Below are 17,303 nucleotides of genomic sequence, written 5' to 3'. Positions count from 1 at the left end.
GTTGGTAAAAGAGTAGGCCCGAAAGTTGTTGGTGGGTGACGATGACTAGTTTCCTTCACTGCTAAATTAGGGACGGCTAGCACGCATAGCCCTAGTGTAGCTTCATATCAGTATTACGTGAGTCAGTTTGACGAAATTGAGCTTTTGCTTCAGATATTGGTTTCACGTAGATTACTGATTTTGCGATTCGATCTCAGTTAATTTTGCTATTTGATCAGGTTCACAATATGACAAGTCTTGCAGCTCTATTTCTCTTCTCGTATTTTGATAAAGCAACCAATTTTAACATTTTCATCAATCCAGGCCAGTTTATTCTGTGCTTTGTAAAATAGTATGTTTATCAGGAATACTGATAATCACAGTGTTATCAGCACTGAATTTATCTAATCTGTTTTTCTCGATGTAGATCATAAGTGTCCTGTTGAAATTCCTCAAGTGCTAATCCTGATTATTTATGGAGTAAGTGTTGTGTTTTACTTTGTATATTTTTTTCATTTATTAAGTTCTGTATTCGCTTCGGTTCTACTGATTAATTGTGATTATTATTCAGTCAATAATTCTTGTAAATGAGAAATATTTAAGTTTAATTGTACAACAGTATATTTAGTTTTACTTCTAATTAGCTAATAAAAAGAGTGGTTAAGGTACTTGACTCGTAATCTGACTCGTAATTTCACGTTATCCAAACATAAAAACACGGGCGATGCATAAAGGCCAAGCTAAACTTCTCTATTTGTGTTAACTATCTGTGCTTCTGAAAGTTGTTAAATTTATTGAAAGTATCTTGGGTTTGAGGAGCAAGGAAGACATATACATGCCTGGATAAAATAGGAAAATGAGTAACATGACGCAGCTTTGGAAATTCACAAAGGATACTTAGAGTCAGCTGTTTATATACATGCATCTACTGACAGTTACGAAATCTACTATGATGTATCGGCACAAAGAACCACCTTTCATTTTAGTATACAATTTGTGGAACAATTACCTTGAACGTTACTCCTTAGAAAACACCATAAACCTTTCACTTATATTTTAAACATAGAATGGCAAAAAATTGATATGTAATAGTAACACTGACCAAAAACGTTTGGCATACATTTCAACGTGCCACACAGACACCACACTATTGAAATTCTGCCCAGTCGAAAGTCAGTACTATAAAGAAAAAAAAAATTAAACATAATTAACAATATTTTCCAATTAGAGAAGTCATAAATTAGATATTTTGGAAAAAAAAATTATTACACGCGACAATGATTCGTCGAATATGGCCCGGCATGGCCAAGCGCGTTAAGGCATGCGACTCGTAATCTGTTGGTCGCTGGTTCGCATCCGCGTCGCGCCAAACATGCTCGCCCTCCCAGCCGTGGGGGCGTTATAATGTAACGGTCAATTACATTAACATGGGGGCGTTAGTAAAAGAGTAGCCCAAAAGTTGGCGGTGGGTGGTGATGACTAGCTGCCTTCCCTCTAGTCTTACACTGCTAAATTATGGACAGCTAGCACAGATAGCCCTCGAATAGTTTTGTGCGAAATTCCAAAACAAACAAATCGTCGAATATTTTTCATTTGATACGTAAAAAACCGTTACAAAGATAAAACAACTCAACCCTGAGCAAACAATAAGTGTTAGGATCATCTTATATTAGTGTGACATCAGGAACTGATGACAGTGGTTAGAGTTTATATGTTCTAATATGTGTTGTTCTCCTTAAAATTACTAGCGGTAATGAAGTACTCACTAATTATATTAAATGTTACTAATGTGGCGTACACACAGTTCTTAAGAAACATTGCGTAAAAGCATTTTTTTTAAATTAAGCACAAAGCTACACAATGAGCTATCTGTGCACTGCCCACCACGGGTATCGAAACCTGGTTTTTAGCGTTGGAAGTCCGCAGACATACCGCTGAGCCACTAGGGGGCAAAAGCAAATTGACTCGTGGTGTTCACAATTATGATGAATAAAAGTTTCTTTAGTTTAGAATCTTCGCACAAAGTAACAAAAACGACTATCAACGAAAAACTGTCCCTAGATAAACTAGAATGTAAGTATCTAGTCAACAGCACCCGCCGCCAACCCTAATATTTCTCTCGTATGACTGGGATTTTACTGTGATTTTTACAGCTCAATCATATACACAATATCGCTATGTTGATAATTTGAAAGATATTCAAAACTCACAACTCCTTAAACTTACTGATATGAAGACTGAAATGACACAATTTTGTATGCTACGAAACGGTTTTATTTACAAAAAACCTCAAGTTTTTGGCTCCTCAGTCAGAGAATCTAACAGTTTTACTCTATACAGTGGTTGTCCTTGATTGTAACTTATAAACTGACCACTTTTTCAAAATTCTATCATAAAATAAAAGTTATCACTACATCTGTCTTTCAGAATATTTACCTTTTAAATATATGTAGCTAAGTATAAAAACTTCTGTACGTTTTGCTATATTATCTGTATTTTTATAGCTATCTGTACTTCTTAAAGTTTGAAGTTACGGGTCTCGTATTCCTTTTTGAAATTTATTGAATGTTCTAAACTTTAATAAGAGGAGAGGACATATGCATGGACAGCAGAAGAAAATGAGCAACATAACCCACGGAATGTCAAAGAATAACTATTTGTATTTATACGTCTTCCGACAGTTAATAAATCTACTATAACGTATGCGCAGAAGGGACAGTCTTCCGTTGATACACAGTTTTTGGTATAATTACCTTAAAAAGATGTTACTTCCTAAACAACGTAAGCCTTCAACTTATACTTTATATATCGTCATGGTTTATATATAAAGAAACACATATTATATATAATAATAATGATTTTATATCATTCATATATAAAAATGTGATATGAGAGAAAAGAACAGCCCACCTTTCTCCTGTATCTCACACTCATCTTCATTACACATTGGACAGTACTTACTGCTCGTGCTCAGTTTAAAACAATTTGCATACACTGCATGTGTGAGATGCAGTGGAATCTTAGACGTGGAATTACAAATACGACCCTTATAGTTATAATTTTACAAAATTACAATTATAAAAATATTTTACACTAAACAATGGTATACTATTATAGCACCCTTCAACTCCAGTTTTGCCGTAGATGGTTAAACGAAAGTTCGATTACTTTTCAGATTTTTACTTCAAATGTTGGTGACATGATTGTATCAGGTGTGGTATAATGGTTTACATACCAGGCTTCCGACCGATAGGTCTAAGTGAATTATCTTAACGTTGTTAACATACGGTGTACCGTTGTAGGTAGTAATCGTGTTTCATGTTACCCTCTTACTTCAAGTAACCCTAGATTAGGACATTTCAGAGTTACGTCGTTTTGCTCTACTTTCTATGCATTTCTGACCACTTACTCAAATATTGAACAGAAACACGTGTCGGAAGATACTTATCAAATTAATTAATAGTGCATACTCGCTGTCCAATATTGGTTTTCATTGGTCACTCTCTTTTGTTCAGAAGAACTATATAAAAGTTTGCTTACATTGTTGACACATATATATATAAGAAATAATCGAAAACACAAATTTCGGTACATGCATTTAGTTCACTTTCGTTTGTAACATCTGACAACGGTGCAGTTTCTGTGACGGGTTTTATAGCACCCTGTAACTTGAGATGTAGAATGTAATTATAAGGGGCAAAACTTAGATGTCAAAACAATTTATGTATCTCTCAAGGGAATACTTTTATATTAACAAAGTTTATCATGTTGCTATGTTACTAAATATTCTTTGTGTACATTACTAACAATTAAAATATGATACAAGCATGTACCTGAGAGTAATGTTTTCACTCTAAGATGGTTTTATATACAAAAACACACTAAAAATATACAACAGTTTTCCGTACTTTCCTTTTTCTGATTTGTAAACAACTAATATAAGCTTAAAAACATGGAATATTTATAAAGTCCAAATTATACTTCGTTTTTTATATAACTATCTGTGCATATTAAATTTATAATTTATGAGTGTTGTACCTCAGATGCTGAACGTTCACATGAAAATAAAATTAGTGTTAGCGTGACAAATAACTTTAATAACATGAAGATATTTGGTTCACCGAAACAACTTGTTTTAGGAGTTAGCTAGTATCTGGGGCCAGTCCTGAAACAGATTCTGTGGACTTTGACGAACGAAAGACAATTATTTAAAGATCGGGATACAACTGTAATAATCAACAAAGTAACGAATATTTGTATATATGCTTCACTTGTTTTCCAACAAGTGCATAGTGTTGCTGTTTGTTGGGCCTGGCATGGCCTAGCGCGTTAAGGCGTGCGCTTCGTAATCTGAGGGTCGCGGGTTCGCGCCCGCGTCGCGCCAAACATGCTCGCCCTCCCAGCCGTGGGGGCGTTATAATGTGACGGTCAATCCCACTTTTCTTTGGTAAAAGAGTAGCCCAAGAGTTGGCGGTGGGTGGTGATGACTAGCTGCCTTCCCTCTAGTCTTACACTGCTAAATTAGGGACGGCTAGCACAGATAGCCCTCGAGTAGCTTTGTGCGAAATTCCAAAACAAACAAACAATTGCTGTTTGTTTATTGTTGAAGCTTATCGGCAACAAGCCACAGACACTTACTGTAAAGAATCCGATGTTTAAAACTTAACAGCAGCATTACAGCTTTGGAATTCCAATTACACAGCTTCAATAAAAGACATTGCATGCGACTACTTCAAGCCAAACAATTCTATTGCTTCATCAGAAAAATGTAGACGACGTATAATCAGCTGTGGTATAACTATATATACAAAATCATTTGAACGTGCGTGTACGTATCAGACCAATCTTACGGCACCCATAGACCTTCCTACGCCATCTTTGTTCATTGTATGCTGTAAGTTCTTGAAGTGCAGCTGCATATATCATCATAAATGGTTTACATTTGTCATCCCAACCATAAATAAATGACAGAATATATCAGGATATACTTCTAAGCATCGATTCCAGATGACTGCCTGAAAAATTGTTCTGTTTACAGTGTTGCTGAAATGTGTCCTGACACAGCGGTTTTTTATGTTTGTTTTCTTGTCTCTTACAGAAAATGTTGTATCTAAAATAATTAACTGAAGTGTCATTGGAATGGGCCTTCTGATACAGGGATGTTTTAATCAGTGATGTCGAGAAAACCCACTTGTAGAGAAATATATATGCAAAAACGGCTCGTTTGGGTTGAGAAAATATTTTACGTAGAAGAGCGAACAACGTTTCGACCTTCTTCGGTCATCGTCAGGTTCACAAAAAAAGAAAGAGGTAACTGACCGAAAGCTGACCACATGTTTGGAAGGGGTTGTGTCATAGTTTTATGACACAAGTTGAAACAAGCAATTAACACAGCATTACATCCACCACTATACTGGTACAGATATGTAGATGACACGGTTGCGGGATTCAGATGTACAGAACACATACTTAATTTTTCAATCACATTAACTCTATAATCCCAACATTAACTTCGCATGTGAACAGGAAGAAAGCAATCAAATATCATTTCTTTACCTCAAAATTACATGAACGGACACTCAATTCAAAACAGAAATCCACCGAAAAATCACCCATACTGGACTAAACATTCCTTGGGACTCAGCACATGAAACAAAACAAAACACTCAACATACTAAGAAACCAAATAAACACAGCCATAAAACTATGCTCACTAGATAAAATTAACGATGAATTAGACAAATTAAAACAATACTTCATCAACATCAATAAGTTTCCTCCACAAACCGTAAAAAACATTATACGCACACGCCTACACAGAAAGCAAAATCAACCAACAAAAGTAAATATATCTCACTAATCAAAAAAATCACGAAACCATATACTGCTGCTAAGTAAAAACTACACTGACAAACACCATACCAACATTATTTATAAAATACAATGTGATAACTGCCACGACTTCTATATTGGAGAAACAAGTAGAAAAATGGAAACCAGATTCAAAGAACATAAAAAGTCACCTTCACACGTTTTTGAACACTGCAAGTCAAATAAACACAACATAACCATAGAAAACACTCAAATACTAAATAAAGAAACAAACATAAACAAACGCAAAATTAAAGAAGCCTTGCTTATACAACAACTAAAAAACCCAAAATAAACCAATATAAAGGAACGCCTTTATACCTATATTAAATATAATAAAATAAAATTATATATTCAAACATCTAACACCGCCCTCTACATTCCGACACTCAGTTACACAACCCCTTCCAAACATGCGGTCAGCTTCCGGTCAGTTACCTCTTTCTTTCTTTGTGAATCTGACGATGACCGAAGAAGGTCGAAACGTTGTTCGCTCTTCTACGTAAAATATTTTCTCAACCCAAACGAGCCGTTTTTGCATATAGGGATGCTTTAAGCTACCCAACAAAACTGTAGGCTCTCATCAGTGAGCCAATATAGAGACAAGAAGAAATTAAGGGTTGTTTTCTTGACAATACCAACAAATTCAGAACACTTAGTGTAGGAATAATATTTGTAATTTGTCCATTTCTGATGTACACCTGTTGTAAAATACAGTTTTTGGATGAAACATTGAGACAATACATGAAAAACAACATATGTGTACAACGACAGTTTCATGTACGTGTATGCAATAAGTCAACTTTTTTAACGCATCAAACCATGTATCCGTACACAATGAAAAAAACAATATCACCGAGAGCCCTAACCTATTCTTCCATTCGTTATTTTTGCTGCACCTGGATAATTTCGCTGAGATTAGAGCTAATCAGTGTACTTGGAAGCAAATAAACAAATTAGGCCTTTTATACTGCCGAAAATTGAGCAATTAATTTAGTTTTTTGTGTAGTCCTTCATCATGTACTGGTTTGTAAAGTTTACAATTAAAACTGGATTTATTGTGAATTATATGGTGGTTTTTAATGTTTACAACTGAAACTGAATATATTGTTAATTATATGCTGGCTTATAATGTTTACAACTAAAACTAGACATGTTGTGAATTATATGCTGGTTTATATATGCAAAAACGGCTCGTTTGGGTTGAGAAAATATTTTACATAGAAGAGCGAACAACGTTGTGAATTATGTGCTGGTTTGTAATGTTAGCAACTAAAACTGAATATACTGCGAAATTTGTGTTGGTTTATAATGTTTACAACTAAAACTAGACATGTTGTGAATTATATGCTGGTTTGTAATGTTTGCAACTAAAACTGAATATACTGTGAAATTTGTGTTGGTTTATAATGTTTACAACTAAAACTAGACATGTTGTGAATTATATGCTGGTTTGTAATGTTTGCAACTAAAACTGAATATACTGTGAAATTTGTGTTGGTTTATAATGTTTACAACTATAACTAGACATGTTGTGCATTATATGCTGGTTTGTAATGTTTGCAACTAAAACTGAATATACTGTGAAATTTGTGTTGGTTTATAATGTTTACAACTATAACTAGACATGTTGTGAATTATATGCCTGGTTATAGAAGTATTTCGCATATTAATTTCTTACTATAAAAATAAACCATTACGTGGCAGTTGGTATTCATAATCATAGCTAAGTGGTTCAGTTACCGTGTTCTATTTTTATGATAACTGGAAATTGCCCGATGGTTTACATGGAATACTCGGTTTTGAGAAGAAGTAATATAAAAATACCCTAAAGTAAGGCATGTTTCCAGTTGTAGTATATAAATTTGGTTGTTGTTTTGTTCTTTGTTTATTACTAGGTGCATAGCTATACAAAGGACTATTTGTGTTCTGCTCATCACGGTTATCGAAACCCTGTTTTTAGTAAAATAAGTCCGTGCTCATGCTGCTGTGCCACTAGGGGGCAAGACTTTTGGTTCGGGATTTTAACACATAAATACTTAATTAATTAAATAAGTGAATTAGTAACTTCCACAAAACAGGGTATATACAATTATTAAATAGTAAGATAATTTGGAAATTGAAAAGGAAAAAGAAAGAATAACATTAACTAACAATTTTCTATCTTGTTTTCACAATTTTTGTTTCCTTAATGCAAGCCTTCAATTATTATTTATAAAAACTGAATTATGCAGTCTTAATTTAAATAACGGCTTTTAAAGTCGGAATAAAAGGGAGACTCGTAAATGAATTTATTAGATATATTAAAATTATTTATATCCAATTATATCATTTGTTCATATAAACAACAGTTACATGTTACCGAGGCCGGTAGTGGTAACCGAAAGGTTTAAGGTTTTAGGCCATTTGCCTCTTAGTTTATTATTTACCGTTTTATTGATATCTAGCGAAACTAACACGATAATAATAGGATCTGCTTTCATGTTATTTAGTAAGTAAAAGGTGCTACGAGTGAACCACTTACTCAATGTCTAAAGCTTTGTTTGTTTCGAATTTCACGTAAAACTACACAAGGGTCATCTGTGCTCGCCGTCCCAAATTTGTCGACGTAATACTAGAGGGAATGCAGATAGTCATCACCACCCACCGTCAACCCTTAGGCTACTCTTTTATCAAGGAATAGTGGGATTGACCGTCACATTATAACGCGCTCACGGCTGAAAGGGCGAGCATGTTTGGTGTAGCGGGATAATATCTAGAGCAACAACTTCTAACTTTTTCAGTGCCAACCCTATTTAATACATCTCAAATCAACATGATCACGTCTCTATTCGAAAATATAATTTTAATCAGCCCATTCAATTGTTTTGGCTTCGTGTATTTTTTTCTTTTCCTACAAGCTTTCTACCTCAGCAAAACCCGCCTTGTCCGCGTGTTTGGGAAACACTCTTCTAAAATCTCTCACCAAAACAGCTACACAATAGATCATTTTATATCTGTTTGAGTACTTCGAAATCCAGTATTCTTACAAAATGAAAAAGGGATTTGACGAAAGATTCTTGGATTAGAGCCGTAATTATATTCAGCTAACAATACAAATCAAATGTAGAATTTGTGACATAATTTTCTAATAAAGTTGGTTTTCTTCTTTGAACCAAATCTATAATGTTTTGATTTATTTTCAAATGAATTAAAGACTGCTATGGGAAATCTTCTAATTTTAACAGCAACAAAAAGAATTTGACATTAATGCTTTAAAATAAATGTTCTGCTTAAACTGCTATGCTTGTAAAAATATTCACACTGTTTTATCACTAAAATCTTTACTTCAGTGTAATTTATATTTTGCCTCTTTGCGTCTGTTTCTTGAAATCCAAAGAATGTTTCGTTAATATTTCTTAGAGCAATATTTTTTGAGTAAAATTACACATACAATGTTTATTTTTAAAAAGTTTCAATATGAACTAACACACCTTTAAATCCTTTCAAAAATAGTTTATTGTAGCTGTAAGCATTTTCATTGCTTAAAAAAGTAAATACTTATGAACATAACTGGCTTTTCTCGTTAAATTAGTGTATGGAAAGGCTCGAAGTTCATAGAGAGAAAACCTGCTGTTATCACCGGACGTGTGGTGGTAACTACTATAACCATAGTGGTACCTATTCCCTTTACCAGTCGATTTCCGATTTAATCTGTAACCAGGTAACGAATGGTGCCCAACATCGCCTGGTTTGTTAAAAAGTGAAGTGTCCAGAAAAATGTGAGGATTCGTTGGGGCTCCTGGTTTATAACTCGTAATTTCAATAAGAGGTTCTTCAAATATAGGGCTAAAACTTTGCTCTATATTATCATTAGCGTCTTTCAGAGTTTCTCGAATAAGAACATTCGGATCAACTTTGTCGTCAACGTATGTCCAAGTGTATGTTTCTTCAAAACCACTGCTAGTACCAGAGAGTCCAATAGCAAGGTGTAGAGTTTGTAGTAGCACAACAACAATTACCTGAAAAAAAACCCGAAAAGAATGATACTTTTTTTTCAGCAATTGAAACGCGGATATTTGGAATATCAACAGAGAAACAATTAAGATCAGAATCACATTTCATTAATAAATAATCACATAAAGTACAATTTAAAATATGAGGTATGTTACAATAAACAAGATGACTAAATGATCGAAATGTTCTGCACTTTTATTTATTTTTTCTGCATACTATTATATATTTATTTTAATATATATTCTTGTCTTAGTTGAATGTATATTTAGAAATGCATGTAGAATATTTCGAGAATCTCACCCTGAAAGTTTATAAACCGACACGCCAAGAGATAGTTTAATATTGTTGGGTTGCAATGACGGATGGCCAAGCGCGTTAAGGCGCGCGACTCGTAATCTGAGGGTCTCGGGTTCGCATCCCGGTCGCGCCAAACATACTCGCCCTTTCAGCCGTGGGGGCGTTATAATGTGCGGTTAATCCCACTATTCGTTGGTAAAAGAGTAGTCCAAGAGTTGGCGGTGGGTGGTGATGACTAGCTGCTTTCCCTCTAGTCTTACACTGCTAAATTAGGGATGGCTAGCACAGATAGCCCTCGAGTAGCTTTGTGCGAAATTCCAAGACAAACAAACAAACAATGGTTGCTACGGATAGTATGCTATAAACCTCAGAAGTTATATCTGTGATAAACGCTTATTAACCGGAAAACTACAAATATTTGACAAGAAACGTTTATAGATTTCGAATATTATAAAACGCTGAACCTCAATGCATTAACTTCGGACGTTAGTATTTCTACACGGACATTAGATATTTTCGTCAGGGGAAAAAAAAAACTCATGTGTGAAGAAACTAGCTAGCTTCCCATCGAGTAAAGTCGCTAATTTGAGGTTTGATTTATGTTCTGAAATTTGTTATCTTTGAAAATAGTTGAGCAGAATGCAGATAGTTATGTCTGCATGTAAGTTTATAAAACGCAGTAACAATCTGAATGCCAGACGTGTCCACTAAGAGTATAATACTTTAACCTCCATTGTAGATTAGAACACTGAAACCACTTACGGTGTAAAAAAGCCCTTTTTTTTTAGTTACAATACCTTCATGCAAACTCTCACCAAACTCTCATATTTTACACCATTTTCCAAAAAGTACGTTATAGAGGTCTTTCCTGGACGATTTTAACTCTAAGTGTATTTAGTTTCGCGCCGAATTCAACAGAATGTATATACCTTACTTGTTACATCACTAACAGTTTATCTTCATACACCAAACCTCTTCATACGTGATACTGAGAATTCGTACCGAAACCAGTCATTAGCTATTGATAAACATTGCAGTAAACGTTAAAAACACTTACATTATCAATTCGTTTCCCCCAGCCTCCAGATGGAGTTTATCAGGATTATTGTGTTGTAGTTCAGATAATCGTAATTGAGAAAAAATACATGTATGAGTTGTTGGAATCATTTATACATTAAAACTGCCCAATAAAATGAAATACTTTTTTTCTACCGAGAAAGTTTACTAGTGGGTTTCCTTAACATTCATAAAATACGGTCTGCTGCTACAGGTTGCAATGTTGTTACGTGTTTCCCACCTGCCTCGAGTAACCCCAAACAGTGACATTTCTAGGTTGAGTTTTATATATGGTTCTACTTTCTGTATATTGCGGACCCCTTACTAAAATACAAAATAGAAACATGTGCCGGAAGTCATTTATTTTTTTATGTCGAATTAACTGACATTGCACACTCGCTGTCTAAAAGTTATTTCTCATCCGTCACTCTCTTTGGTTTGAGAAGACTACATAAAGTATTCTTACATTGTTAGTATATATATCTAAGAAATCATCAAACACAGATATAAATATTCGGACAGGTAGATTCTGCCATTGTGTAATTTTTGGAACACAAATATTCGTGTATGTATTTAGTGCACTTTCGTTCATAATATTCGACCATGGTGAAGTATTTTGGTACAGGTTTTATAGCATCTTGTAGCTTGAGATGCTGAATGCGATTTAAGTGGAAAAACGTAGACGTAAACAAAAAAATTCTTATTGCATGAAACGGGAAATTGTGTGGATATGTGCAGCAAACAACTGTATTTTATGTGTTTTTGAGTAAATACTTTAATATTTGGCAAAGTTCAGTATGTGACAATGTTATGAAGTATTCCACGTGTATATTAATAACCGTTAAAATATGCTATAAGCATGTATCTAAGAACAACACTTCTGTTCATAGCATGCTGCATGTGTCAAGAAAACCTTAAAAATATAAGACAGTTTTCTCACCGCAAAGCGCACTCGTTTTCTATACTCCCGTTTCTATTACTTGTAAACAACTTATTTAAGCTTGAAAACACAGATGATGTTTAAAGGCTAAGCTGTACATCTATATTTTTCATTACTAGCTGTGGTCATTAATCTTCAAAGTTATGGGTCTTGTGCCCCTTTTTCAAATTTATTGAATGTTCTAGAATTTAAAATAAAACAATAAAGACACGTGTATATCTGGATAGCAGAAGAAAATGGATAACATAACTCACAAAGGATAATGACAGTCAGATAACTATTCACAAAGAATATTTATACTCAGATGTTTATATTCATGCATCTACTGACAGTTAGGAAATCTGCCACAACGTATGCGTTCCCAAGAGCCACCTTTCACTCGGTTATACAATATTTGATATAATTACCTAAAAAAATTACTTCTTCCCAAGACTTTGTACAGTTTGTACAGTTTTTTTTTCGAATTTCGCACAAAGCTACACGAGGACTATCTGCGCTAGCCGTCCCTAATTTAGTAGTGTAAGACTAGAGAGAAGGCAGTAGTCATCACCACCCATCGTCAACTCTTAGGCTACATTTTAACCAACGAATAGTTGTATTGACCATCACATTATAACGCCCCCATGGCTGAAAAAGCGAGCATGTTTGGTGCGAAGGCGATTCGAACCCGCAACTCTCAGATTACTAGTCGAGTGCCTTATCCACCTTGCAATGCCGGGCCACTTTGTACAGAGAACAGTAAAAAATAATATGTCGAATAAAAACACTGAGTGTAAGCTTTTGAGATTGAATTATACTGACCACTCAACCAATAATCTATTAAAATTCTTCTGAATCGAAAGTCAATATTATAAAAGAAAAATAACACTGAGAGTATTCAACGGTATTTTCAAAGTAAAGTAATATAAATCGAAGAATTCATACATCACAGTTATGCTACTGATATTTCCAATTCCAGTGCATTATGGTTCTTTGAAAGCTCACAACTGTTAAAACTTATTGTTTTAAATAATTTGATAATAAAATTTTCTTATGCTACCAAACAATGTTATTTATGATAAACTTCGAGTTTTCGGCTCCTCAGTCAGAGAACCTCACAGTATAACCATATAGCAATTGTTCTTAATATATAATGTTATATTAAAGGTAGGAGGCAAGCACTGACGTAATTTTTGCCAGGTTTAATTGTAATGGAACGGAACTTAAAGATGTCTGTGGCATTTCAATCCTTCACACAATGAAAAGGTTAAGTTATTCAATTTGAGATCATTTCTGTTCATAGCATGTCAAGAAAACCCCAAAAATATGAAACAGTTTTCTCACCCCAAAGTCATAGTATTCCATAAAAAAAATGAAGAAAGAATCTGTCGGATATTTTCACGAAATCTTAAAAAAGTTATTATAGATAAATTGGTAATTTATCGTTAAAGTACATTTATTTACTTATGCCTCATAACGTAATTCTCAGACGAACCAAAGATGCCGCCCGATGGTACAGCGATATGTCTACGGACTTACAATGCTAAAATCAGGGGTTCGATTCACCCTCCATAGACGCCGCAGATAGACCGAAGTAGCTTTACTACAAGAAACACACACAACAAACATTAGATTGATGAAAAAAAAAAAGAAACTTACAACATCACTCCAAATGTTTAATCTCATTCTCCTAGCATCTGTAAATCAACCAGTTTTCAGTTGAACAAGATGGAATCGCAGTGAGTTTATATAGTCTTAGTTCATTAAAAAAAAAATTGTCCTCTAGTAAAATAAAACATTACTTTTAAAGAGTTTAAAGTAGAATAATGTCAAACAAAAGTTTATCCATTAACTTGTTCAATGTGACGTAATCAATGTACTTATATATCTTTAATCGGGTAACATATTATATACCTGTAACCTAAAAATCACAATATTTGTAAATATCCTTAAAAAAATGTTGGTGTTTCAACTTCAAACTTCTTTCATCCAATCAAAGTCATTTAAATTAGTTGATGATGATATCTTCGAAAGAATCAACTTATCGGCTGGTTTCATCTTGTTTGATTGGCATTTGTAAGCTGTTATGGACAATAGTTTCAACCTTATTTTATTACTCTGAGATGAAGGACGATTACGACGTAAGGTCTTTTATGGATCAATAATTATACGGTAAGTTTTGCAACTGTGGCAAGTTTTTTATGGTGTTTTACTTTTATCCAAAACTTGCTTTGTCCTGTATTTTAAAATTCACCTTTCTTAGCGTCCGTCAACTATTGTAAACAAAATTTCGTGAATTTTTTTAATAGCGCATTATATCGTTGGTTCGCCCTTTCAGCTGTGAGGGCGTTATAATGTTACGGTCAATCCCACTATTCGTTGGTAAAAGAGTAGCCCAAGAGTTGGCGGTGGGTGCTGATGACTAGCTGCCTTCCCTCTAGTCTTACACTCCTAAATTTGGACGGCTAGCGCAGATAGCCCTTGTGTAGTTTTGCGCTAAATTCAAAAACAAACAAAGAAATATCGTTGGATTTTAACTTCGAAATGTACGATAATTTTAAGAAACATGCGTTAATACTAGAGCAGTATAGAAATAAAAAATTGATTTTCAATATTTATGATGTTCACGTTTCGTTTATTCACTTATTTTCGTTAACATTCATATACACTGGATTTCAAGACAATACTTTATAAGATCTTCATTATCGAAGAGTTTCTAGAAATCTTATGGCAACAGTCATATTTAATATTCCATAAAGTGGCACAGCGGTATGTCTGCGGACTTACAACGCTAGAAACTGGGTTTCGAGAACCGTGTTGGACAAATCGCAGAGAGCCCCTTGTATAACTTTGTGCTTAACTTCAAACAAATTAACAAATTTAAATTAATTGACTGATTGTTTGGAATTAAGCAAAAAAGCTACACAGTGGGCTATTTGTGCTCTGCCCACCACAGATATCGAAATCTTGTTTCTAGCAGTGAGTCCGCAGATATACTGCTGTGCCACTGGGGGACAACATAAAGTGACAGTTAATCAAACTAAACATATGCTCACATAACATTAAATAACTAATCTTTTATAACAGCTCTTATAATTTATAACTTGTACCACTTGAAATTACCCATGTGAAAAGTTTATCACGTTTTATCTCACTATCCCAAACAGTTTTCAGACGTTGTGAAGCCACGCTACCAATTACGAAAGGTAAATAACAGTTGTGTGAATATCCTAATTCAGTGCCATGGCGCACCACATATAAGTCAAGGCACCATAAGTAGTATCTTAAGCGCTATATTTTTGTTTGCTTGTTTCAGATATTGTCATAAAGTTACACAATGACCATCGGTGTTCATTTGAACTGTAGACTAGAAGGAAGAGCAACTGTGCTATTCTAATCGATTAATTGAATTTGGTTTTCACTCATATATAGATACATATATTTGGTTCATGGCCAAGTACCAACTGTTCAAAAGTACAACCCCTCCACGGTAAGGCTTGCGGGTGGACAGATGTGTCACAGCTCTTTCCGAGAATAAATATTCGCATAGGAAATAAGAAAAAGATGCCAATGTAGGAGCACATCATTTTCAAATACGACTATCAGTGACGTAAATAGATGGGTGAGAGGATGGGCTGAAACCCCTTCCTTTCAACCATTATGTCCCAAAAATGCCCTTTTCACTCAGTCATACAAATGCTCAACATCTACTAAAACTTAACACTGATTCTATATCCTACTTACTGTAAGTTATTAAGAAAAAAAACAACAAAAAAGATTTCGGCTTTAAAGTTAGTGGCACACAGGGAGTGTGTAGATTGTAACAGTAAAAGTAATAATAATAATAATCGTGATATGGTTTGAATTTCGCTCAAAGCCACACCAAGGCCATCTGAGCGAGCCGTCCGTAACTTAAAAGGCTAGAGAAAAAAAGAAGAGATAGTTCTCACCACCTAGTACCAACTTTCGACTACTCTTTTACCAATGACTAGTGAGCCTGACCGTCACACTAAAGGGATGAACTTGCTTGGTAGGACAGGGAGTCGAATCCGAAATCATCAGATTATAATATAATTATGATTTAAGTAGTCTAACAACCTGGCTATGCTTATCCTTAATCGCGATATGCTATTTGAATGTTAATATGCAATAACTTGCTGTTAATTCTAGATTTTAAAAGCGTTTATAAAACCAAATTAATAGCAATAAAAAATGTGTTTGCTTCTTTTGGCTTTCTACCAGAAGCAACCGACAGTCACCATAGTCTCGTCTCCCTCAGTCCTCACCCCTACAAAAGTTTGCCTTACGATACTTGTTTTTTGGAATTTCGCACAAAGCTACTCGAGGGCTATCTGTGCTAGCCGTCCCTAATTTAGCAGTGTAAGACTAGAGGGAAGGCACCTAGTCATCACCACCCACCGCAACTCTTGGGCTACTTTTTAACAACGAAAAGTGGAATTGACCGTCACATTATAACACCCCCACGGATGGGAGGGCAAGCATGTTTGGCGCGACTCGGGCGCGAACCCGCGACACTCAGATTACGAAGCGCACGTCTTAACACGCTAGGCCATGCCACGCCTACCTTACGATCCTTAAAAAGTGATCCTAAACCCTTTTAGTAATCTCTATACGTTACAGCGTAACTAAGCAAATAGCTTTAGTGAGAGAATCTAAGCATATTCACACGAAGATAATGATGTAAAAAAAAAGTAAACAACATCCCACCACAGAAGTGTCGTTCACACCCATTAGAATAATTACAAGATGTTACACACATCCTGATCAATCATGCACAAGATAATTCATAAGACAGCCTTTGTAAGGATACGCAAACCGCGAAACCACAAATTCCTTCCTTAATACATTGGTAGGGAAAAGCATTAAATGCATTAGATGTAAGAATTTCTTAAATACCTAGCACGTTACAGATGGAGGATATTTACACTGGACGAATCGTGGATATACTTACAAGAAAACGAGAAATACTGTTTAGTTAAATATCGACCACGATAGGGTAAGAAATATTGCCTAACTTTATTGTCGTCTCGTGTTTCTCATATTGTGGAAAATAGTACTTCGCAAAAAAAAAAAAAAATCGCTTGTTAATTGGGGAGAACGTACTGGTTCCATCTATCCGAGATGAAATTCCTACATTGCATAGTCATATGTTAAGAAAATACAA

General features: G+C 34.8%; 1 protein-coding gene across 1 annotated transcript; it reads right to left on the bottom strand.

Annotated features, from left to right (window-relative positions):
* Window positions 1–9,360: 9,360 nt before the first annotated feature.
* On the bottom strand, window positions 9,361–13,821 carry LOC143228145 (uncharacterized). Its single transcript, XM_076459460.1, has 2 exons — window positions 13,778–13,821; window positions 9,361–9,851 (listed from the first exon to the last, which is right to left on the bottom strand). The coding sequence occupies exons 1-2, from the start codon at window positions 13,802–13,804 to the stop codon at window positions 9,375–9,377; spliced, it is 504 nt and encodes a 167-aa protein (XP_076315575.1). The 5' UTR covers window positions 13,805–13,821; the 3' UTR covers window positions 9,361–9,374.
* Between the last annotated feature and the right edge of the window lie 3,482 nt (window positions 13,822–17,303).

Source organism: Tachypleus tridentatus, chromosome 10 (genome assembly GCF_004210375.1).
Source record: "Tachypleus tridentatus isolate NWPU-2018 chromosome 10, ASM421037v1, whole genome shotgun sequence".
NCBI classification, from domain to species: Eukaryota; Metazoa; Arthropoda; class Merostomata; order Xiphosura; family Limulidae; genus Tachypleus; species Tachypleus tridentatus.
Note: the sequence above shows the minus strand (reverse complement) of the source record. Positions and strands in the feature narration are given on the sequence as shown.